Raw genomic sequence first — 25906 nt, forward strand, 5'->3', positions numbered from 1 at the left:
ATGATAAGTACATAATTTGATAACTGATAAGTCCTCTTATATGATATGTGATAAGACAGTTGTTATAGAAAATGTAGTGGGGTCCATTGAAAGACAAGTATCGTTCATTCAGAGAGTGCCACGTCCGGTTTTAGACACGTTATGCAAATTCTTCATGTTGTGCCAGAAACTTCCTCCAAGAAAAAAAAGCCTCGGCATCCCATGCTTAATTGTAAAACACCGACTGGCTCGTAGGGTAAACCCGGACCTAAAAAACCCAGGCCCGAACCGGTCTCAAGTGAAAAAAAACCTGGTCTTGAACCGGTTACCACCCGACCTTAACCAGATGATTTTTTTTAATTAAAAAAAAAACAATATTATTTTAAGTCTTAAAAAAAAATGGGATCAATCCTACAGGAAAATAATTTTTTTTAACATATGCCACTCTACTAGCATCGCATTTGTCGTGTATCAAAAATGCGTTTCAGATGTTGTTTATAAAAAATTGAATTTTTTTTAAATTAATTTTTTTATGTTTTTAAATTATTTTGATATATTATTTTAATATATTTTTTAAAAATATATATTTTAAAAAACAACTACCATCATATTTATAAACACCCTAAAAATAAAAAGCTAAGAAATTATAATAGAGGAAAAAAATAATATAAATAATTGTACAAGGACATTATAGTCGGAAAATAATTTCATGCTCCCACTAAAACAAAGGGACCAAATGAGGCAAAGCATGTTTGAAAGTGTGATTATGGTTGTTTTTTAAAATGCTTTTCAAGTTAAAATGTATTAAAATGATATTTTTTATTTTTTAAAAATTATTTTTGAGATCAGTGCATCACAATAATCTAAAATATATATAAAAAAATAATTTTTTAAAAAACACGGGTTGACCCACTCTCCTAAACTTGTCTATGCTTACCCTTCCTCTGTTTTACAGACCAAGCCAAACTAACCTTAGAGGCAAATCTACATCTGTCAAGATCTTGGTTGTCGGTAAGCCTTGAATTTGTAAGCTGGAATCCACCACATCGACAACACATTCGCAATATCTCTACTTCTCCAAGGCATAAAACTCTCCATTATATAAAAGAATTTATGTTATTGCGGCAAAATTTAACACTCAATCATCATTTTATATTTGATGTCATCCTGCAGAAACTAAGGGAAGATCTCTAGACATAAAGATATTTTCTTGTCAAGTTTTGATAATCAATATTTTTTTAATGAATCTCACATATATTACCCACAACATCTAAAATACTGTGTTTATAAGAAAAAAAATATTTTATTGTGATTTTTTATGAATTTAAATTTTAAATTATAGTATTGAAAGTATCTCCACGTATTCTTGTTAAATAAAAATAGATGCTGAAAACAACTTAGATCATTCAATCATCAAATCAAATAATCTTGTTAAATTTTAATAGTTAAACTGATTTGTTTTTTTTATGAAAATTATTAAACTTAAATAAAAATAGATTTTAAAAATAACTTAGATCATTGAATCATTAAATTAACATAAATTAATCATTTTTATTAAGATAATATTTTTTTTATATAAAAAAAAATTCTCAAAATTGATCGTATCAACTGGGTTTTACCGAGTTGTAAATCAAGTTTTAGCGTCTAAATATCTTTTTCTAACCAATTTAAAGCCCAAGTCAAATCAGACTCAAGGTCACACAAGGTAGGTCCTACTTAACAACTATGTTGTTTTTTCCCATCCTCAAATCGAAGCTCATGCTCAATGAGGTCATCACTTTCTTCTTCCTTTTTTTTTTTTTTTTTGGTATGTTTGGTACTTGGTAAAAACCGTTTTCTCAAAATTGTTTTTTAAAATTTTTTGTTTAAAATGAATTTTTTTTATTTTTATATCTGTACTGATGTTAAAAATATTTTTAAAAAATAAAAAAATATTTTAATAAATTTTTAAATAAAAAATATTTTAAACCGCTATCAATACTACTACACTGCCCTAACAAATCCGAACTAAACAGGTGAGATTTGCTATATTTTTCATCTGGGCTGTAAAACAAAAGTGAGTCGAGGGGAAAAAACATGGACTTTAATGGATTACTTACAGCCAGGCTTAGGAAAGTAAATTTGAAAATTATACACAGAGCATAATTTTCCGTTTCAGATCTGTGCAAGCGTTCTGGGTCTGTCTAGAAAGGTCATTTTGGCCCAGCAACATGAGCCTGCTGGTTACTAAATTTAACCAGAGGCCTCGTCGTCTCTTAACTCGAGCCGAATACTTATTGAATCGTTTCGGCCCAAGTTATTACAGCTTTACAATTGGAAATTAGAATGTTTGTTTTTATATTTAAAAAGTGTTTGTGAATTTTATTTTATTTTTTATTTTAAATTATTTTCTTGTAATTTTAGATTGTTTTAATGTGATAATATTAAAAATAAATTTAAAAATACAAAAAACATTTTTAAAAAAAATTCATATTATTACGTTGCATGTGCAAATAATAAAAATATATGATATTCAATAAAAAATTCTAATGCTATATGAAAAAAAAAAAAAAAAAAGATTTGTGTCCATACGACAAAGAATCCTACACAAAACAACAAAGAAAAAGAGCCAGAAAACTCAGTGAGGGCGCCCACTAAAGAGAGATCCCAGCCAAGAACCTTGAAACCATAACCGCACCTCGGAAATTTTATGTGGAAAATTGTCAGAGGGAACTCAGGGTACCATCGATTTTTAGTAGTAGCCTATGCCCATGTTGGCAGGTGGAGATAAGCCATTGCTGTCATCTTTTCCTCTAACCTCCATTGTTGTCTATATAGTTCAAAATTTATAAATATATTAGACTAATAAAAATAATATTTAATCTATAATTAAAAAAAAACATAAAAAATTATTGAAGGAAAGCCTAATGTGCATATATATTTAAATCTATAAAAATATAATATAAAACTCAAAACAAATATGTTTTCAACCATAGTTTTTAAATCCGACCCGGTATAATGACCGGGTCATGGATCAAATGGGTCAACAAAAAAAAAAAGCCGAGTTTGTGCCCTTTGCTTCCAAGTTAGTTTTGTTCGACGCCTTTTTTCAGCAAATTAAATAATTAAGTTTTATTTAATTTTTCTCGCAGTTAAAATTGATGTCACCTTCCATCCTTCTCTTTTTCCTTCCTTCCCCCTATCCTGATTTGAAATCAGCAAATTAAGAAAATTAGTGATTTCCCTTTCTTTCCCTCTCCCCCTCTTCTTCTAAAGACAGACTCAATGGGCCCTTGATATAAAAACCTTCAAAACCATAATCCCCTCTCGTTTCCTCTCTTTCACAATCTCCAACCCCGTACTCTCAACTCACCTCCTCTGAGTTGCAGTCCTTGACTCCCAAATCCAATTCACCGAGTCTTCTCAAATCACAGCTCTCTTTGTCCTTTAAACCCGTGAACTAGACTGGATTTTCTCAACCAAGTCAGGTCACCTCTAGCTCCTCTTATCCTCTCCTGGAATTTCACGGCTCTGATTCATCTCCATTGACTTACCACAAAAGGGACGATGCCCAGTATGTAAGAAGTCTTGAAAATAGTTTAAAGCCTTTGTTTTTTGCTTTATCTCCTAAAGTTAGCGTTAAAGATGGGATTTTTGATGTGCTATTTTGGATTATGAAGATAATTTGATTTGTAGTGTGGTTTTAATCGTAAAAGGCCAACGTCTTTCACGTGTGTGTGCGCGTGCGTGTGTATAAAGTCGGGTCTCAACTGGGTTTACCCGAGTTGACCGGGTTCCAGGTTGACCCGCTGGATCAACCGGGTTTCACTGGGTCAAATCCCCAACGGGTTTTTACTTAGACTCGGCCCGGTTCCAAGCCCTTAAAGTAATGGATCTTTTGTTGTTGTAACATCACCTTCTTAATTTAGATGCACCTCCAAATTAAGGCACTTGAACTAAAATAAAATGATTCAATTATCTCTCAACGAAAAAACTTAAGCTCTAGATTTTCACAAGGAAAATCAAAGAATAAAAAGAAGAAGAATAACACAAAAAATAAGACAAGGAAGAGTGTAAAAAACTAAAAAAAACATGTAAGTTGGAATCTCTTCCTTCACCCTCTTCTTTTTATAATAAATCTTGAAAGTTAAAATATTAAAGAATTAATAAAAATTAATTATCACCATCATTAAATTTTGATTGGCCGTCATATATTAAAAATTAAATCTAGAAAAATAAATAATTTTTTGAATCAAGATTATCTGAGATTAATTTTTTATTTACCAATAATTTATTTAAATCATATCAATTAAAAAAAATCCGACAGATCACTCCAGTAGCCACCTCTATTTCTTCAATCTTTCAAATCTAACCCAGAATAAAATCTGGTTTTTGTTCAATTTGATGTGTCCTCTCCAACTAAACCCTCATATAGATGCAGCTGTTTCGTTAAGGCTTAGAGAAAAGACTCGGCAACTTGCCCAAAATGTGAATTAAGGTTCATTGAAGAAATTGAAAACCTACCACACATGATTCAAACAAAAACATTTTGTGATCACCATTGGTCGAGGTGAGGTGGTGGTGGGTCCAAAATCACTAGAAAGATTAATAAAAAAAAATCAAGTCTACACTAGAAAGATTAATAAAAAACCATGAGAAAGATTGATAAAAAAAAATCAAGTCCACACTGTTTTTTTTCTCAGATTTCCCTTGAATATAGCATCATCTTAATGTATCAAAATAATATTTTAAAAAATAAATAATGATATCATATTATCTGTATTAAAATAATATTTTTCATTAATTTTTTAAAAACTTATTTTTAACATAAATATATTAAAAATTAAAAATTAAAATTTTTTCAAATCCATGTATTATTGTGCAGTTTACGAAGATTTCCCTATCAGCATCGTTATTCATTCTTTGAAGGAGCAAAACCTTGAGATGAAAAGGATAATTGAGTTTTCCAGCAGTTGGCATCAGAAGTCGGGATTTGTCTCGATTTGAGATTTGACAGACCAACTTTTCTTCCACAACCATAGGCTTTCCCGTCAAGTTCCAGCTTCCACATGCATGGAGCTTTTCTGGGTCTCGAGCCCACGATTAGCTAGAAATCGATGGGCCAATGTCCAAACACAGCTTTCAACCGTCAACATGAGTTCGGAATAAATTTATCATATTTTTCTTCATATAATACAAGACTTCGAATCTAAGGTATAAAAATCATTTATCAAAATTGACTTGCACACAGATTTGAAGCTGAGATTGAAAATAAGATTTAAATTATAAAAGTTACATGAGCATGATTTAAAATTAATCAACCACGTAGTCTCATCTCAAATTAACTCAGATTTATATTAAATATCTTTAGAGTTTGTTTGCTACTATGATAACTTCTATATTTTAAAGTGATTTTAATTTATTTCTTTTTATTTTAAAAAATTAAATTTATATTTTTTTAGATTTTTTTGTATGGTTTTAATGTATTAATATCAAATATATATATATATATATATATATAATATTATATTTTCTATTAAAAAATATTTTTAAAAAAATATCGTGTATCATGTTACTTACACACAGTCAATTTTACATTAGGAATGAACAAATGAAGAGATGAAATAAATTGAATTCATAACTCTTGTGATGACTTCATTAATAATATTTTTTTTAGTAAGATTAGAAGGTCGAAAATCAAAGAATTGAAAGCCACTAATAATTCTCTCATTGGAGGTGAAAATTAATTATTATTTATTTTTGCAATTTTCCTAAAACAGCAGTTGATCTATTCCTATTTTCACATTAAGATCCGAATTTATTTGTGATTATTAATCGTAAAGAAATCTCAAGAAAAGTGCCCTTCCTCGCAAAAATAAATTAGCTCAAGCATAGACTCGGAGAATTTTTATAGTGTTCTGATTAGTAATATTTTATTAATTATTTTTTAAGTTCATTTTTAAAAAATATAAATAAAATTAGAAAAGAAAAAATTTAGGTGAATATATTTTTATCACTTTTAATGGGTCATGAGTTTTATTTTTTATTTTATTTTTATTTGTCTTTTTCTTGGACATGAACTTAAAAGAATAATTAATAGAATATCACTAATTATTTTCCAAATATTATAAAAAGAAATTAGATTTTGTAGCGAATTAAAAACCAAGGTTGTCAAAAATATTTTTTTGACACGACACGAAATATACAATATAAACTCGGATCGTAAAATCACAGGAAAAATATTTTAACTAATTATATATTGATAATTTCAGTCAAGTAGTAAATAATAATATGACACAATTAAAATAAAAGTGAAATAAACAATACAAATGTCCAAACACCTTAAAATACATAATTCAAATAAAAATACATATATGGTTTAAATAACTTTAAAATACGAAAAGAAAAAAAATAAGATTGAACAACTATATTTTATTGATAGAGTTTCAGAATATTTTCTAAATGACAGGTCTTGAAACACACTGCAGGCAACTAGTGAAATGATACAACATTCTAAGGTATATCACCAACTTCAAAAAAAAAATTAATAGAGACTAATACAGTGAACTCGTGACAACGAAAACAAAAACGTATAAAATGACATCAATTTAATCTCATGCCACCTCACCTTCCACCTTTTTTATGTTAGTAACAAGTCCTATAAATAATGTCCAAATATCCCACAAAGCAAGACATGTATTTCAAGTTCTCTTTGAGTCTTTGTCGTCTCTTTTTGTAGTTAACAAATGGTTAGTTTAAAACACAGTATTTCTCTCTATATAAGTATTCATATTTCTTATTTTACTCATTTGATTCCTCGCTATCTACCTCTGTCTTCCCATGGTTTCGATCCTCCGATCATGCCTTCTCGGTCTAAAATACAGTATAAGACTTTCCCATACCCAAGATCCTCTAATGCTGGTGTTAGTCTGCTAAGATTGAAAATTTGAGATTTGGGTAACGGGAAAAGGGGAGATTGGGGAGTGGGGACTATGTAGTGGAGTGTCAGGGGACTCGGACAGGGAGATAGTAAAATTTTTAATTTTTATGGGTTAAAACTCGAAATTGATCAAACTCGTAAAATCGGTCCGATTTTACAAATTTTAACTGAGTTTGACCGATTTTATAGTGTTCTGATTAGTAATATTTTTATAGTGTTCTGATTAGTAATATTTATTAATTATTTTTTAAGTTCATTTTTTTAAAAAATAAATACAATTAGAAAAGAAAAATTTTAGGTGAATATATTTTTATCACTTTTAATGGGTCATGAGTTTTATTTTATTTTTATTTGTCTTTTTCTTGGACATGAACTTAAAAGAATAATTAATAGAATATCACTAATTATTTTCCAAACATTATAAAAAGAAATTAGATTTCGTAGCGAATTAAAAACCATTTAATTTTTATATATATATATATATAACATTCATCCTTTAAGAGGAAATTTTGAATTCATTAAAACATTATTGTTTTACTAAATTTCACGTTGCGGTGATAAAGGATAACTTCCTCTTAACACAGCAATAATTTAAATTATATTTATCAAATCTGATCTGGAGTAGTTGACTCGGCCAAGAAATCGGGTCCTGAATTATATAAGTTGACCTAGATCAACTCGAAAAAATTAAAAAAATATATATTTGAAGTTTTAATATTTTATATAAAAAAATTAAGAAACAATTCATAAGAATATAGACTATATATGTTGTAAATAATGAAATTTAAAAGATTATTTTAAAATGTTTTTTATCCCACATTTAAAAGATATTATATTATCTTTTTAAGTTGCAGTATTTAAATTAAAAAGGTTTTTTTTATCTCATGTTGAAAAAATAATTTTTTTTTATTGTGAACATAGAATATATATATATATTAGAGAACTTTAAATCTCATATTAAAAAAATAAAATATTTTTTTAATATTTATATAATGAATTTTGAAAAGTATTAATAAATAACTATAAATTATATATATATAAAAAAATCTTTAGCTAGAAGAAAAAATATATTTTAAAAAAAAAATTTCTACTAGATTTTACCGGATCGTTCAAGTCATGAGTCTATATGGTGGATGAACTGGGTTTAGCTATTTTTTTATTTTAGCGATCTTTTATTTTACATGGATGAATAAAGTCACCAAATCAATCGAATCTCAAATTAACTCGCCACACCTTTCCGGATGATTTAAACAATAGAGGGATAAAGGAGGTCAGAGGTTTATCTTTTGTTGACTCACAAAGGAAAAGGGAAACTATCTGGACGGCACCTACCACAACTTTAGCTTCTTTACAATGGAGCAAGCCTACACATTTCGCCGCTAACATTTTTTCAAATAAATTCTAGAATATATTAGAAGTCATTATTTTCGGTTTGGTTTAGTTTTTATATAAAAAAATAACCAAACTGATTAAAAAAACTGAAACAACCAAAACCGGTTCAAACTAACTGGTTTCAGTCTAGTTCAGTTTTTTAGAACAAAAACCGGTTCAAACCGGTTTGATTCAGTTTGGCTCGGTTTTTTTCGGTTCGGATTTTTTGGTTTCAGGCTTAAAAAACGAAAACCGAACCAGCCAGTTTTTTTAGTTATTTTTTTATTTTCTCGGTTTAATCAGATTTTCAGTTTTTTTACTTACCCTCTAGAATATATCACTTTAAATAAAATCATTGAATAAAAATAATAAAATTATTATTAAAATTGATTTTTCATTCAAGTTTTGTGATATCTATTATAAAAAACAAAATTAATTTCAAATAATATCCGACCTAAATTATATTTAAAATCAACAAGTTGCATGATTGATTCATTAAATAATACTAGATTTAATAACTATGAAATATACCATTATTAATTTTTCAATTAAAAGGATGGTTTTTAAAAATATGTCACGTTTACAAATTTGAAAAATTCATCATATATTTTCTTTTTTTTAAGAAAAAAAAAAGATTTGCAAATAAGACAATTCTTTAAGACTTTCGTTTTTATGCGAACCACGTGCCATCTTGTCAAGCTGACAGGTAGTTAGAAACACAAGGAGGCAGGAAAGTTCTGAACCTCGAACTGTCAAGGAAGCAAGAATTATGCGTACGAGCAGAATTATGAGTCGTCACGTCAGCCACCAGAGGACACTTTGGACAGTATAATGGCTTTTAATTTGTCGTTACGTCAGATAGAGTCATACATGCACTGACCAAGGTGTTCCCTTTTGTATTCTCTCACTCTACGGCACCCTCGAGCGCGTCTGCACACGTGACACGTGCATTTTCTTGTTAGAGTAGCATCATCAACTTTTTTTTTTTTCTATCTTTAAAAATTTAATTTAATCGGGATATTTTACCATTCTATCAAAGTTCTGTAAAAAATTTGGAAAAAAAATTAATTTTTTTTTTAATATGCAATGGTTAAGAAATAATATCAGAGATAAGTTTATGTGTCATGAGAAAAAAGTGATTGAAAAAAAATAAAAAAAAGAAATAATAGGTCGCCAGAAATACACCACGACTTCGTTTTAGACACATTATATCGCTAGAAAAATCTCAAATAAATAATTTTAATTATATCTTGAAAGACCATCAAACATGATTATTGATTATTGATTTTGTTGGGGGTTAACTTCACCTTAAAATACTTTAACCTAAATTAACACCAAACAAAAAACCTGACTAATTACTACCTTGTCTAGTGGTCTTTCATGGTGTGATTAGAATTGTCTCATTAAAATATTTACAATAGTACCGAATGTGTCAAAAATAGAGTTCCAATGTGTCTCCGATAACTTATTATTTATTTCCCTTCTTTTTCTTTCTCAATTTATCTTCATTGACACATCAATTTGTCTCCCATCTTATTTCTTGATCGTTGTATCTTAAATCTCATCTTTTAACTATTGAATTATCATAAAATTTTAGGTTGATTTTTGTACATGTTAATTAATTTACATAGGACATGTATTTTTTTTTATTTTTTAACTAAACAATGTTGTTTATAAAACTAATATTTAGAAACACGATTGTGTTCAAACAGTGTTATTTTTCAAATATTTTTTTAACCTATGTCATTTTCTCAAAACTTTTACCAAGCTATATATATATATTTTTAAATCATTTAATTGGCCGTTGAATTCAATCCTAATGTTATCGTAAAATATTGCAATTCTAGACCATGTCGTAGGAAAACAATTTTTAGTGAATATATCAATCTAATCTTAACTTTGACTAAAAATGACTCAATCTTCTGTGAATACAAATAATACCAAAGATACCTTGTTGTTAAATTTTTTTAAAAAAATATAATCTAATTCTTCTTCAATTTAAAGATATGTACATATTATAAATTATAAAATCTATTAATGGATTTTAAATTTTCTATAAGGCTTAACTATTAACATAGAAAAAACATACTTGTTTGTAGGGATGATAATTTTACCCAAGCCCGATAGAAACTAATCCAAATAAATATGAGTTTTTTTTTTGCTTGTTAAGGTTTAGGTCGGGTCCAGGTAATACTCGAAATCAAAAAGTCAGGTTTAGGTAATGTATGGATGTTGTCCTACCCTACTCGAACCTGATCCAAACTATATAAATAACTTTAAAATTTAAAAAAATTATATTTACACCAAGTATATATAAATAGAAAATTCAGGGTTTTTTTCACACACTCTCATCTCTAAGCCTCTCGAGTCTCCTCTCCTCTCCAACTTCTATATTGCTCCCTCTCACTCTCTTCTTTAGCAATAACACAACCACTCCAACAATAGCAACAACAAATCTAGCAACAAATCAAGTAGTGGCAAATCTTGCTCCTAGCAATCTTAATTTCTCCGACACCAAATTATTGTATGTGGCAGCTCTAACATAGCAAATCTTGTTTTAATTTTCATTTACAAAGTTTATTATTGTCTCTGGTTTGCTACTAAAGATTTTTTTATTATCATTTCATCTTTTTTTTTAAGGGACAACCTTGTTTTTCTACTTTTTTTTCATGTCCAAAAACTTAATTGGTGTTGGTGAATTCCAGGAAAAATAAAATATTGTGTCACTTTCAATTTCATGTGTTTTGTGCTATTATGATGCTTTTGTACTTGTGAGTCTATTTGAGTTCATAGAATCTTTTTAAGCGGCATCATATTTTTTTGGGAATGTGGTTGTTTTTTAAAGTGTTTTTCATTCAGAAATGTATCAAAATAATATATATTTTTTATTTTTTAAAAATTATTTTTGACATCAGCGTATCAAAATGATATAAAAACACAAAAAAATATTAATTTCAAGTAAAAAAAAAATAATTTTTTTAAATTTTTTTTCAAAAACGCTTCTGAAACGCAAAAATAAATAGGATTTTAACAAGTAACAACAAATCTAGTAGCAACAAATTTGTTCATATTTATTTTTATGGTTATGTACTGTAAAATAGTTAGGTTATGGATACTTGAAACCTGATCGAGTTGGATTCGAGTTTTTAAAATCCACACCCGATCGGGTATGGATAATACTTTTATTTTGGATTGAGGTATGAATAATCACAAACTCTGTCTATAAATATTTATTGTCATCATTATTTGTTTGATTTTAATTAAGAAGGTGTTTTTTAACTTAATTCTATTAAAAAATTCATATTCCAAAGTCGTGGAGCTGTGTTTTTATTCTATTTAAATTTTATTTCAATATCAATCCTAGGTAAAATTTTATCTCACTCAATTTTTTTTTTCCTGAAAGAACAAAGAGCTAAATGCACATCACCCAACATATGCACGCCAGTCATATAGATTTTATTTTCAAATAATTTCCATCTTATTTAGCAATTTATAGTAAATGTTAGACGGTGCCACTTCAATTGGTAAATCATTTATGGTATCACTATAATTGAAAAACAGTAAGAAATTATTTTTAACAGTAAATACTGTCTAAATTTGGCAAACGATATATCAAACAAAATTAAGAAAACTCCAATAATTCACCGCACAGCAAAAAGCTTACCATGCTTGTTAACTACTGAAAGCATATTATTAAAGAGCACCAATAAACAATCTCCAATTTTATAAATAATTAAAAAAACCAATAAAATATTGTGGTGCATAATATTTTTTAATTAAAAATATATTAAAATATTTTTTTATTTTTGATACCAATATATTAAAATTATATAAAAACATGAAAAAAAAATATTAATTTAATAAATTTTAAAACACTTAAAAAATAAATTATAACACAAAAACAAAAACTCACTACAAACAATCTCTAAAATTTGGCAAATGATTGAAAAACAACGATTTTTCCCCGCAAGAGAGTGTTATTCACTTGCTCAAAAATGCAGGCAAGGCAGATACACGCACCGCAACCGTCACTGTCTACTTTTGACAAAGTGAAGACATTTGTCGGCTGAGGTTTCTCTAGGGGTACCCACTTCTGTGCCTTATATAATCTATTTATCTTATCATAACAAGTCGTGATAAGTAACCCTGCTTATACCTCGACGATACCGCCATTATTATATATATATATTTCACCTTGCTTTAGTCACCTCAAAACTCAAAGAAGCAGCATCTTATAGGAATTAGAGCTCAGAGATAGAGAGAGAGAGAGAGGGAGAGAGAGAGTTTGTTTTAGAGAGCTAGAGTGCTCTGTTTCTTTCAGTTCTTTCTGTTTTAAAGGTGAATTTATGCCGTGTTTTTACCTTTATTAGTATGATAAATAGTTCCCTTTTGTTTCTTTTTTTTCGGTCTGAACTCTTTAGTCTATTTTAGAGCATCTTTAATTTAATTTTATTGGGTCAAAGCTACTTTACTGTTTCTAATCAGTGAAAACCCTAATTTTCTCCAACTTTCACAGTTGTTTTTTGCTTAAAAAGCATGCAATTCTTTCTTAATCTTTGATGTTCTTGAGGTTTTTATGCTTGGTAACCTCAAATTCTTTTGAGTTTTCGCTTTGCTTCTCTATTAAACTCTGATGTAAATTCTATTCTTTTTCTTAAGTAAATGCTGGGAACTTTTCTTGGGACTAAAAATGAGGCCATTTTCTTGCTTCTCTGTTTGCTTCTTCTTCTTTTTTTTTTTTCATTTTATGTGTGTAGTTTAATTTGATTATGTAATCTATATTGTTTTTTGTTCATAATGGTTGATTTTTGGTTGTTTTGTAGATCAGAACTGGCTGCTGTAATGACGTCTTCGCTCAGCCGAGACCTTATCTTTTTAATTTTGCAGTTTCTTGATGAAGAAAAGTTCAAAGAAACTGCTCACAAGTAAAAAATTTCTTGTCAATACCTGGTTTCTGGTTGAGTTATTTATTTGTTTACAAAGGATTTGTTTCTTTTTTCGATTAGGCTGGAGCAGGAATCAGGGTTGTTCTTTAATGCAAAGTACTTTGAGGAGCTTGTGTTGGGTGGCGACTGGGATGAGGTTGAGAAGTATCTTTCTGGGTTTACCAAAGTGGATGATAACCGATATTCGATGAAGATATTTTTTGAAATTCGCAAGCAAAAGTATCTGGAAGCATTGGATAAGTAAGCTTGTGAATCTTATACGTGTTTAGTTTTCATGATCTACTTCAGGCAGTTTGTTATCGAGTCAGTCTCGTGGTTTGCATTTTTATTGCATTTGCTTCTCTTAAATGCTTTTATTTGATAGGCTTGATCGGACCAAGGCTGTAGATATCCTCATGAAGGATCTCAAAGTTTTTGCCTCTTTTAATGAAGACTTGTTCAAAGAAATTACTCAGCTGCTTACATTGGATAATTTCAGGTTTGTATAGTTGAACAAGATGGGTTAAGGTTTTTAATCTTAGCCGGTGACTGAGCTGTAATCGGACCTTTATGCAGGGAAAATGATCAACTCTCGAATTATAGAGATACAAAGTCAGCAAGAGCAATTATGTTGCTTGAGCTGAAAAAGCTTATGGAGTCAAATCCCCTTTTCCGTGACAAATTGCAGTATCCTAACATAAAAAATTCAAGATTACGAATGCTTATCAACCAAAGGTCAGTAGGATTTTAATAGAATGACTGAGAGATTTTCTTCTGCCTTTAATGGTTGCTATGCCCTTATTATTTCCAATTGATATGTGGCTTTTAACATGTTATTTCCTTCGTTTTTATTCTTCCATTCAAATGAATATGATTGCTGCAATCTTATTCTTTGTAATTTCTAGCAAACCTTGTTTGCCTCAGAGGATAAACTGATCTTTGGTATGCATTATTACAGCTTGAATTGGCAGCATTCCCTTTGTGGTAATCCAGGGCAAAATCCTGATATAAGAACCCTCTTTGTTGATCACAGTTGTAGAAATGCTAATCATGCATATCCCCAACTAGCAGCGAGCAATCACCTCATAGCTTCTGCACCAAAGTCTGAAGGTTTTCTCTCAGTAGTTGCAAATGGGGTACATGACTAGGTTCCTTTTGTTTCAATCATGCCCCGCTGTTGCTGACCAGAATTTCCTTACATTGCTCGATTATTTTCTTTCTACCAGTCATTCCAGCCTGCACCAGCACCTGCTCCAGCACCAGCACCAGCACCAGCACCAGCTCCAATACCAATTCAAACACCTTTAACAACATGGATTTCCAATCCTGCAACTGTAACCCACCCAATAGTTCTTGGAGGAGGATTAAATTTCATCGGTCCAAATCCAGGTTATAATGTGCACGGAACAGATTCTTTGTACTATTATGAGTGAAAATTGTATATTTATGTACGGGCTTTTTTTTTTGGAATGGCTGTAAGATTATTAGTTCTTAACATCATTTAAGTGTCAGGTGTAGCAATGCCAAAAGGTCATGGGGATTCTGATGTGTCAAGACCAAGAGTTTCTGGGGCTTTGGAAAGGGTAAGTTGTTTGAACCCTAACTACACAAACACGGTTTTGATAGCTGGTTTCCTTTCAAAACGACATACTTTGTTCGGTAATTTTCCTGCAGGTAATGTTGGCAGGAAATAGTTCTGGTCAAAATCATTATGGCTTGGCCTTTAACATGACCGAAGAGTTGCCCAAGACTGTGGCACGGACATTAAATCAAGGCTCAGTTCCCACAAGCATGGATTTCCATCCTATCCAACAGACTCTACTTCTGGGTTAGTTCAGGTTTCTTGACTCTTTAATCTAGGGAAACTTTATTTATTTATTTTTCCAATAGCTGCATGCTACTTGATATTTGTATGGTGACTTTTCAGTTGGAACTGGTATCGGGGACATTACTTTGTGGGAAGTTAGTTCTAGGGAGAAGTTGGAGTCAAAAAGTTTTCAGGTATGGGATATTGGAGCAAGTTCAATGGTATTGAAGGTATGCTCCTTTCTAACTAATTTATTATTTGGTAAGGTTGTAGTTCAGTCATCAGAGTTTCTTAATTCATATTGATCTTGGTCAAATTCAGGCATCTATAATGAAGGACCCATCTGTTTCAGTTAAACGCGTATTATGGAGTCCTGATGGTTCTTTATTTGGTAAGATTCGAAAATGACAAACCAAACAGTTTCTTATGACTTGAGTTTTCAATGATTAAAGTCTGTTATTATTCAACCAAACAGGGGTTGCATATTCTAAGCATATAGTACAGATATACACTTATTATGATGGACATGGTATTCGGCATCATATAGAGGTAAGTCATGTTTCTGTTTACCTTGTTCACAACTTTGTTATATTGTTTCCAAGGAAAATAATTTGTCTTTTTTACCAGATTGATGCTCATATTGGAAGTGTAAATGACCTAGCATTTTGCAATCCCAAGCAACCAGCGGTCATTACTTGTGGTGACGACAAGACCATCAGGGTCAGCTTGTTATCAGATTGTTAATGACATTGTTATTCAGCATTCTCAGTGTACATACTAAGTTTTTCAAATTTTAGGTGTGGGAAGTGGCCACTGGTGCCGAATTGTATACGTTCAAAGGTCATGAAGCTCCTGTTCATTCTGTCTGCCCCCATTCTAGGGAAACTGTTCATGTAAGAACTCAAGTTGGATACTCGTTTTCTGCTGACATGTGCCGTAGTTTTGCTTCCTCTGGCTTTTCACACGGTTTGCTGATTGTCTCATGTTTTTACGCCCTAGTTTGTCTTTTCGACATCAGTGGATGGAAAAATAAAGGCGTGGTTGTATGACATGATGGGGTCTAGGGTTGATTATGATGCTCCTGGTCGATCATGCTCCACGATGGCATATAGCGCTGATGGGAAAAGGTAGGTTATTATAACTGCAATACCACTTTAATCTTATATTTTAAGGACAAACTGAAAATTCAGTCTCTTCACTGAACACATTTAGGCTATTTTCATGCGGGACCAATCAAGATGGGGAGTCACACATGGTGGAATGGAATGAAAATGAAGGTACTATAAAGAGAACCTACCAAGGCTTTCACAAGCGTTCTTTGGGTGTTGTTCAATTTGATACTACCAAGAATAGATTCTTGGCTGTCGGCGATGACTACTTGATCAAATTCTGGGATATGGATAGTCCTTCTCTTTTGACAACCATTGATGCAGAGGGAGGCCTACCAGTAAGTTTTCCTGTTCTTAAACCACAGTCAATCGCATGTTTTTGTGCAAACATACTATGGGTTTAACTTGGTTTTATTTTCTTATTTCTTTGATCCAAAGACAAGTCCACGTATTCGATTCAATAAAGGAGGGAACCTGTTGGCTGTTTCTGCTAATGATAATAGAATCAAAATCTTGGCGACAGTTGATGGTCTCTGTTTGATGCGCACATTTGAAAGCCATTCACTGGTTGCCTCGAGAGTTGGAATTGCATCTGAGGCACCGATAAAGGTCAGTAATTTTGTCTTTCACTTCCATTTCTTGGCTGGATATGCAAACTAAATACAATGGATGCAATTGATAGAATGGTGACTCTAGAAGCTCAGAAGGTGTAAAGACAAGGGTGCCTGAAGAAGTACATCCACCAAAGATATGGAAGCTCACTGAGATTAATGATCCTTCCAAGCTTCAGTCATTGAGGCTCTCCACTCGCATTAAAACAGATAAGGTAAAAATGGGCCACTTGGCTTGTATATTGTTGGCCAAATTTTTATTTACGTATAGCTTGGCCTTGAGCACAGGAGAAATTTTAAGTCTTCAAATTAGATATGAGAAACCTTTAAATTTCAGCAGGCTGTATCAAACCAGAAGAGTGCACTTTAAGACATCAGATACCGTCTTTGTTTACATGTCTCTACATCATCAAGCATTTTGTACCAGCAATCTATCTTTGATATCTTCCCCATGTTGCAGTCTTTTAGGGAGCACAGGATAACAAGTACAATTGTGTTATACATGTGTGCGTGTCTAGCAGGAAGTTGTGAACATAGTTTTAAGTTTTTTCTAAAATATCTATGAATAGTTCATTGTCATCAAATTTCCAGAGAATAAAGGTTCTTATTGGGTTTTCCTCTATCAAATTGCAGATTGCAAGGTTGGTCTACACAAATTCAGGCACTGCCATCTTGGCACTTGCATTAAATGCTATTCATCTACTTTGGAAGTGGCCTCGAAATGACCTTAATTCGAGTGGGAAGGTATAAGGTTCCCATATTTCTTCCGAATGTTTTTCTGTCTAAGATGAAAGTTGGTTCAAGTTACACCATAAACTTGTTCATCACTTAAAAATCTGAATTCATTACCTTAGCAACATTTTTGTTTCATGGTCCAGGCAACAACCAAGGCTGCCCCTCAATTGGTGCAACCAGGATCTGGCGTATTAATGACTAATGATCTAGTTGATGCTAGAACAGAAGAGGCTGTGCCGTGTTTCGCTTTGTCCAAGAATGATTCCTACATCATGTCAGCATCTGGAGGGAAAATTTCCTTGTTCAACACAATGACATTCAAGGTAATTTTTGAAACAAGATCATAATTCCTCTCTGTACTTTTTTCTTAAAATTATTTTCTTACATATGGAAAAGTGGCTTTGAATTTTGTTTGGTACCGTTTCAAACCACTACCTCATTTGGGCTGCTATTTACAAGTTTTATTGGCAACTGCAGACTATGACAGCATTCATGCCTCCACCACCTGCAGCGACGTATCTTGCGTTTCATCCTCAAGATAACAATATTGTTGCAGTGGGAATGGATGATTCCACAATACACATATATAATGTTCGTGTGGATGAGGTATGATAAGATGTTAGTTGATAGTCCCTGTGAGTTCCATTTGGAAAACAAAACTAGGATTTGATCATTTCCTTTCTTCTTGCAGGTCAAGAGCAAACTTATGGGTCACTCTAAGAGAATCGCTGGTCTTGCCTTCTCTAACGTGCTGAATACCCTTGTTTCCTCAGGTGCAGATGCTCAGGTTGGTATTTTATCTCTTATACCATGTCTACACTACCAATTCTATGCACTCTCATCATTGAATCCTGGCATGCTAACCACCTTCGTATCTGTATTATCTGTTGCTTCTGGGCATTTGCTCGTTGGAAAAGGATAGATTTCATCCTGCCCCAGCCATAGGATAGGGTGACAACATCCTATTCAAGAAAATATAGTAGGGTCTCATCTGCTTTAATGTGCTATCTACAATATGTATCTTAACGAATATGTTGACCATTTCCCAGGTTATAGTGTGGAGCACTGATAGGTGGGAAAGGAAGAAGAATTGTGTGTTGCAGATTCCAGCTGGAAGGACACCTCCAGCAATGTCAGGCACCCAAGTCCAGTTTCACCAAGATCAAATCCATTTGCTTGTTGTACATGAGACTCTGCTCGCCATTTATGAAACAACAAAACTTGAATGCTTAAAACAGGTATTTTAATCTCAACTGTTAAAGCACTCCAAATGTGAATTCCTTTTGATTTTTCCCATTCATATTGTTTTAGCTAAAGCCCTGCAGCTTAAATACCAGTGTACTTGTTCTAAGAAAAAAAAAAGAACTGGTTCATATAGGGTGCTATGGTGTTCCACCATAAGTGAAACTGGTGGGTTTTTAATAATCTCAATTTCTTTGGGGTACTGAAAGGACCTCCTTCTATAGTACACAGTGATTGATAGGCAAACATGAGGGTGGTGGCAGATGGTGCTTAAAGGGAACAGTCATGGTTCAGCAGTTCCCTTCTCCCTTCTCCATTTTTCTTTTCAAAATTTTTGACCTTTTATGGTAAATTTACAGTGGAACATTGGAGAATTTTCAGCACCTATCTCCCATGCAACATTCTCTTGTGATAGCCAGTTGGTTTATGCCAGCTTCGTGGATGGAACTTTGCGCATATTTGGTGCATCAAATCTTCAAGTGAGATGCCAGATTAATCCAAATGCCTACCTTCAATCAGATGTCGGGTACTACTATTTTTGTTTCTTTATCAAAGTGTTTGTAGATAACAGTCTTTTCAACAAACTTGCATCATCAATATGAATCACATTTCTGTTGATCTTCATTTACATTAAATTTTGCTCCCACTGCTGCTTGTTTAGCATGATAACTTAAGCAATTGATTGGGATTTTCCCACTTAACTTACAACCTCCTTGACTGCTGCTTGTGGCGTTTGGATATGAGCAGATTCGCTTCTTGCTTGTCTTAGTTGTATGATCTAATATAACTCTCTCACTCATTTTCTGCAGTTCTTCAGTATATCCACTAGCAGTTGCTGCACATCCCCAAGAACCTAATCAGTTTGCCATCGGCCTAACAGATGGAAGTATTCAAGTTTTCGAGCCTCTTGAATCTGAGGGCAAATGGGGCATGCCCCCACCTGCCGAAAATGGAGCATCAAGTAGCATGCCACCCGCGCCTCCAGCTGTCCCCTTAGATAAACCCCAGAACATGGACTGAACAAATTCCAATATCTTTGTTTCATTTTAATCAGTTTAAGAAGCAACTTATATGTAATATGTAGGAAACCTGGTAAGCATTTTATAGCTAGCTTTCTTTCATGCATATGTTTCATATAGAATGAATAAGTGACAGCAATTTGTTTCAAAACTAGGTAAGCTTTTGTGGTAAGCTATGGTCTATATTAACAGGTCTAGGTTAAACCAGACTACTTTCTGATCGGAGCTAGATGAGCAATGGAACCGGCATTGCCATAACAAGCACTTCATGTTCCCAACTATGGACAAAAGGAATTATTGGATTTTTTTGGTGGAATTAACGTTTGACTTCAAAAATCAATAAATAATATAAAATATTAAACCATAAAGTTAAATTTAGTTATATTGTTTGAAATAACTCTAAAAATTGTGAATAGTGAGGAGCATATAACAGCGAACAAAACAAGATAGTATAACTGACAAAGTGAAAATCCATTGCGAGTTATCTTCATTGCCTTGAATTATAGTCAAGTGGTTCGATCTGGTTGATGTTTAGATAACTTTACGGTCCTTTACCTCTTGGTCATTTTTATAAGAAAGAGGGGAAATTTTGGAAAATAATCTTTAATGTCCATTAAAATCGAATTCCTTGAGCAAACTAGAGGGTCTCCTTTTGATTTGTTTTTGGTAATTTTTTCTAATTTAAATTATATTTGTAATTCAAATCAACACTCTCAAGATGATTTAACCCGTGAATTAATTTAATTCTAAGAATTTCAAATAGCTTATTATAGATTTGAGTGATTGAGTTAAAATTTTACTTTAAGCAAGAGTTATATTTTGATTAATGTTAATTCTGTTTGTTTTTGCATTGGAAATTATGTTTAGGACGAGTTTTAAAAGTATATCTGATTTGAAAAAATATTAAATTAATATTTTTTTTATTTTTTTTAATAATTTTAATATGATGATATTAAAAATAAAATAAAATAAAATACTACCATATTTTGTCACATTCACATTATTTTTATTTAGTAAAAGCATCAAAATTGTGAAATCTATCCTGCCATGATTTTGAAGATATTTCTTAATTTTAAAACCATTTACTAAATGTGACAATTTCTAATTGGCTTTTTTTTTTAGAAACTCAATAATAATGATCAAACCCATGGGGTAAAAAATCTAGAGGAAAAACTAGTCCCGTGGCTAACACTACTCACGAGTTAGGGAAAAAAAAAATCAGTGTTAAGAAAATATCAAAAGCCTGCAAATGTGTTTCAAAAAATAAAATAAAAAATATCATAATTCGGTTTATAAATCTAACTAGGTTGAATAAACTTGTCTTTCTTAATAAGATGATAAAAAACAAGTAACGGTATCAAATGGATCAAAATAAGAAAAAAGAGAGTGATTATATATAAAAAATTGTTTATTAAAAGGAAAAAACATCGAAGATATATTTCAATTTAATCAAGCACGGTAAGAAGAAAATTTAAAAAAATCATTCAAGTCAACCCGAATGTGCCTGGCAAACCCACAACTCATTCATGAGGCTGAAATAATTTTTAAAGAAATAAAAAGGATAAAATGTAAAGTATTAAAGAATAAAAATAAAAATAAAAATTTGTGTAAAAACAAGATGGGGAAAGGCCGATCTCAACCAGGTTAACCTTTTTAAATTCATGACTTAAATCATAAGGCAATATAACTCAATTAGTGAAAATCACGATCCTTAATTCTCAATCAATTTAAATTTTTTTTTAAAAAAATTCAATTTGAAAAAAAATCCAAAACAAAAATAGCAATCTAAAAAAATTTTTTATTACTTTTTTTAAACGTATTTATAGCCTCTTGACATTCTTTTTTAACATTAAGATTTTTCTTCCTTATTCGTGGACAAGTTAATTATATTGAAGAATTCATGTACTAGTGGTGGATTTGTTTTAATTACAACCACTTATCAATCAAACATTAATAAATAGTGTAATAGGTTTTTTTTTTTATTAACACAGGTATTGGGCCAGCTTACATGCATCTCGACTAATCTCACGGGTCCTAAGTTAACGATCATATAAGCCTCTAGTGGCCTTGAGATTTGTCAAACTTGAATTGATAACCTCTAAAAAACAAATCTATAACTTGATTAGTTAAGCTACACCTCTACTATTTTTTTAACACTAATGATAGAGCTCCATGCTCACAATCTAATAGCTGTCGTTGCCACAATATAAAAATCTACGAGCGACTAGTTGATAGGATAATGTATTTCATAATTATACTAAAAATAAAGAATAATTAATCTACAAATAAAACTTGTACAAAAATATGTAATAAAATTAATAATTCATAGAGTAACCCTATCCAAAAATTAATGTAAGACGACGACGACGACAAACAAAAAAAATTCCTCTATAGTATATAAAAAAAAAAAAACTAATATTTTTCTTTGGGCCTTTAGGCGTTTACTCAACTTCAAATTAATCCTGACCATGAAAAAATTAGAAAATAAAACAGTCTAGATTGTCATCTGACACACGCCCTAGATCCAGCAGAGTCAACGGTTCTGTTTCTCTTTCATTTTTACTACATCACCAAACAGTCAAACAATCCTTATCCAACACACTCCAGAAAATCTCCACGGCTATAGTAAATCCATCCTTCAAAACCCTGACTTAAACCCCAATTCAAAACCCTAATTCTCTCTCCTTTTTTTTAATCTCTCAAAAAAACACAAATTCTCTCAATTGGGTTTCTTTTACTCTATATTTTTGTGTTTTTTTTTGCAGAAAATGGAGGGTCTTGTTTGCTCAAACGCTGTCGTTTTGGAGGGCTTCCTCTCTTCTCTCATTGAAGCCGTGGTACTTGAAACAGCCATTGCTGCTTGGAAGGCACTTGCTTTGTCACTTTTCATGGTACAATGTCTCTGTTACTTTGCATAATTTAAGCATTACAGCTTAAGCTTTTCAAAAGCATGAAGCTTTCTTTGGTTTTGTACATTTTTATGATGTTAATTATGAGCAAGGACAATACTTTGAATTTGTGGATCTGTTTTGTACAGTATTTATTATTTTATGAGAAAGTTAGGGTTTTACTATTTTTGTTCTTTGTTTGTGTGTGTGTATTCTTGTTTGTTTTTTTATAGTAAAATTGGGGTAATTATGATGTGGGTTTTGTTTGTTGTGTCTAAAGGAGTTTATTTTATTTTATTTTTTGGCTGTGGGGTTTGTGTTATGTTACTTTAGAGGTGCTATTTTTGCTAGGGTTTGGAGTGAGTTTTTGTTCTTTGTTTATTTTGCTTTCATGGTATTTGTCTGATTGGTGCCTCTTTTGCTCTTCCTCTGTGCATATGGCTTGCTTGCTGTTTTTCCTTGTAGGGCGTTGGTTAAATAAATTTTGACATGGATTTTTTCTTTTTCCCCTCCAGAAAAGTAAACCACAACTTTGTTAAATTGGCAAGCATGATGTATATAGGAATAGAATTAGAGCAGAAGCCCTTCGAAAGTAAATGATCTAACTTAAGGAGATTGATGGCTAGAGTGATTCACATACACATTTTGAGAATGCTACTCTCTTTTGTGCGTAACAGTTATCATTGAAATGAATTCAACCTTCCTCATTCATGGTGTGGCAGATTTGTTTGTTTAAAAAAGTTTGTGCTGCATGAGAAATGCTTGGGTTCCATTGATTTTTTCTCACGGTGCTTGTGGGAGACAATTTGTTTCTTCCAACTGGTCTCTTAATCGAGCAGAAATTTGGCTGTCTTTTGTTACCAGATAGGTTCTTTGCCTAACAGATCCAGTGACATCCCAGAAGAGTCAGGCACAAGTCGAGGGTTTGTGATCTGATCTATTTGTCCCGGTTGTTGTTTATGTACTGTAGTATTGGATAAGTTAATAACTTTCTTTGAGCTGCAGGTTTCCATTTACTGGGCTTCACGTAAGGAAGAAACCTGATCCTGATAATCAAGATGCCAGTGATACCGAGGATGATGAAGACGATGAGGATGGCCAAGATGATCAGGACGAGGATGATGAAGGCGATGATGAGGATGTGCCTGACAAAGGAGAGGATGGTGAGGATCTGGAGGATGAGCCTGAAGCCAATGGTGATGGTGGCAGTGATGATGATGATGATGAAGAAGACGATGATGATGAGGAAGATGAAGACGACGATGATGACGAGGAGGATGAAGACGAGGATGAAGAGGAGGATGAGGAAGATATTCCCCAGCCACCATCTAAGAAGAGGAAATGAGGCCAAAATCATTTTCCTCTTTTTTTCTTATTTTGTTTTATTTCTCTTGTTAGATTAGGAGTTTGGGTTAACAGGGAGCGTAAGCTGGGAGGATTGAGTGTCTTATCTGCATCCTGGTCGAAAAGATTGTGGCAAGTGTGCGGGCACATATTGGTATTTCTAATGTTTAAGAATTCAGTTGTTTTTACTGTTGCATATTTCCCTGTTATACTGTGATTCACCCGCGTTCAAGAGTAGAATCTTGGGATCCTGCAGGCTGCAAATGCTTCAGAATCGCCCTCAGCTACAATTGTAGCCGGATTCACTGTGCACTGTTCAATTATTCTTCATTGCAATGCCTTTACCATCAACTTATTAGAAGTTAGAACATTTTAATCAATGAACGCCCATTCAAGCATACCAGATCAAGAAGCTAAAATAATCGATGATTAGATCTATCAAAATATAAGAATGTTAGACAATGGCGCCAATAGTATGGTTCAAGAATCAAAGACATGTGATTGCATTGACAGCAAACACAAATGGTTGAAATAGCATTCCTTGAGCTAGAACTAAATACATAGCATACCTCACTACACAGCCACAGGCCTCCAAGCTCTGAAACCCAGTCCTCACGAACATGCGATTTCAGAGTAAATTGGCATGAAAAAGGATATTCTGTACAGTGGCTGCTCATGGTTAATGTGATATTCATCATCCCCTACTGACAAGATGGAAGAGGCAATATCTTCAACAGCTTGGAATCCATCACAGGCCAGTTTGATTTGGAATCGAGTGCATATACGATCATTTAAGATCGTTACTTTCCATTGCGGCTTGTTTTGCACTAGAACTTCTGTTTTAGACCGGAAAATTTCGTGGTCGATTATAGGACTTGGATTTGAGCCTTCTCATCTGAACAAAAGTCAAAAAGAGGAAATATACGAGGCTAAGATTATCATCACATGATTCTTGGAAGACATTTTTTATCATAACCTCTTAAAACCTCGATGAATTTGGGATCAAGGTTAATGTTCAAACCCCTGCAACAACTAGACAAATCATTGTCAACATAAATTTAACAAAATACACACCCAAATTGCTTCCATGATCACTGGTTAATTAGCCTTGTACGAAGAAAATTAAGCAAGCATTGCAAGTTTATAATAATGTATTTCTAAATAAAAAATATTTTGCATATAGTAAGTTACAAGAGTGAAAAGCATCATTGGATTATAGTGCAATCTCAAAATAAAACGATACTTAATATTTCTTGCTAGAATTTAATTATTATTTTGGGATTGAAAAGATGAAGATAGTAAGGAATTTTATTTTAAAAATATAAAGATTTACTTTAAAATTATTCCAAATATACATTTATTTTTGTTTTTTGAACTAAACATGTTTTTATCTTTTCTGTATTTTTTCCCCATAAATTTTATGTAATTCATATGAATTTTCTCACCGAAATTAAGTTTATGATCTAATTTTATATAAATCATCCATGCCTTGTTTAATCTATTCATAAAGGAATTCTTTTTCGCAACCTCTAAATAGATTTAAAGTTACTAAACGAGCCAAGCTTTCAAGAGTCAAGACTCCAATATTCTCATCGTTGATTAGTCAAAAGGAGTACAAGTAGCCGAGAGAATATGACGAACGGTGAGAGGTCGGATGAGATATGCTCTTGCCCTCCTCCATCTTCGAGTGGAGAACCTTGTCCACTCGAGTGGTATTTAATTATTTATTGAGCACTCAACCTGATTTATTTTTAAAAAATAAAAATGATCAGCAGAAACATAAGATTACATGCTAAATAAATTTTTTTAAAAAAATTTGACAAGTATTCATCCATAAATTACAAAAACTACAAAACAAAATCCTTGAATAAAACTATCAAAACACAAAATTACGAGAGAAAAAAAAATTATATATTTTTATTGCAAAAAAAAATACAATATAATAAAATATTAAGTC

The 25906-nt window shown here is 31.9% G+C and overlaps 2 protein-coding genes across 3 annotated transcripts; both read left to right on the top strand.

Annotated features, from left to right (window-relative positions):
• The first annotated feature begins 12708 nt into the window (after window positions 1-12708).
• Window positions 12709-19868, top strand: LOC7458387 (topless-related protein 1). 2 transcript variants are annotated; one of them, XM_024590563.2, is made up of 25 exons: window positions 12709-12852; window positions 13098-13194; window positions 13276-13455; window positions 13580-13693; window positions 13771-13929; window positions 14153-14330; window positions 14421-14583; window positions 14707-14777; window positions 14869-15022; window positions 15122-15231; window positions 15323-15392; window positions 15477-15550; window positions 15629-15721; window positions 15799-15894; window positions 16001-16128; window positions 16214-16448; window positions 16549-16719; window positions 16793-16936; window positions 17355-17465; window positions 17600-17779; window positions 17934-18062; window positions 18148-18243; window positions 18506-18694; window positions 19058-19224; window positions 19508-19868. In XM_024590563.2, exons 1-25 carry the CDS (start codon window positions 12846-12848, stop codon window positions 19716-19718), a joined length of 3327 nt encoding a protein of 1108 aa, XP_024446331.1. In that variant the 5' UTR covers window positions 12709-12845; the 3' UTR covers window positions 19719-19868. The 2 variants fall into 2 exon arrangements, with proteins under 2 accessions (XP_024446331.1, XP_052304977.1); XM_052449017.1 differs by having other exon boundaries at window positions 14228-14330.
• A 2327-nt stretch (window positions 19869-22195) lies between these two features.
• LOC7465403 (phosphopantothenoylcysteine decarboxylase subunit VHS3) lies at window positions 22196-24145 on the top strand. The gene is made up of 4 exons (XM_052449018.1): window positions 22196-22342; window positions 22483-22608; window positions 23470-23528; window positions 23611-24145. Exons 2-4 carry the CDS (start codon window positions 22486-22488, stop codon window positions 23948-23950), a joined length of 522 nt encoding a protein of 173 aa, XP_052304978.1. The 5' UTR covers window positions 22196-22342; window positions 22483-22485; the 3' UTR covers window positions 23951-24145.
• Window positions 24146-25906: the final 1761 nt, after the last annotated feature.

Source organism: Populus trichocarpa, chromosome 18 (assembly GCF_000002775.5).
Source record: "Populus trichocarpa isolate Nisqually-1 chromosome 18, P.trichocarpa_v4.1, whole genome shotgun sequence".
NCBI lineage: Eukaryota > Viridiplantae > Streptophyta > Magnoliopsida > Malpighiales > Salicaceae > Populus > Populus trichocarpa.

Bases quoted from the DNA above. Each gene is read 5' to 3' on its own strand.
- LOC7458387 (XM_024590563.2), top strand. The intron at 15,722-15,798 runs GTCAGCTTGTTA...TTCAAATTTTAG, and splicing joins GTGACGACAAGACCATCAGG to GTGTGGGAAGTGGCCACTGG. The intron at 16,449-16,548 runs GTAAGTTTTCCT...TTTGATCCAAAG, and splicing joins ATGCAGAGGGAGGCCTACCA to ACAAGTCCACGTATTCGATT.
- LOC7465403 (XM_052449018.1), top strand. From the start codon at position 22,486: ATGGAGGGTCTTGTTTGCTCAAACGCTGTCGTTTTGGAGGGCTTCCTC. The intron at 22,609-23,469 runs GTACAATGTCTC...TTTTGTTACCAG, and splicing joins TTGCTTTGTCACTTTTCATG to ATAGGTTCTTTGCCTAACAG. The intron at 23,529-23,610 runs GTTTGTGATCTG...TTTGAGCTGCAG, and splicing joins GAGTCAGGCACAAGTCGAGG to GTTTCCATTTACTGGGCTTC.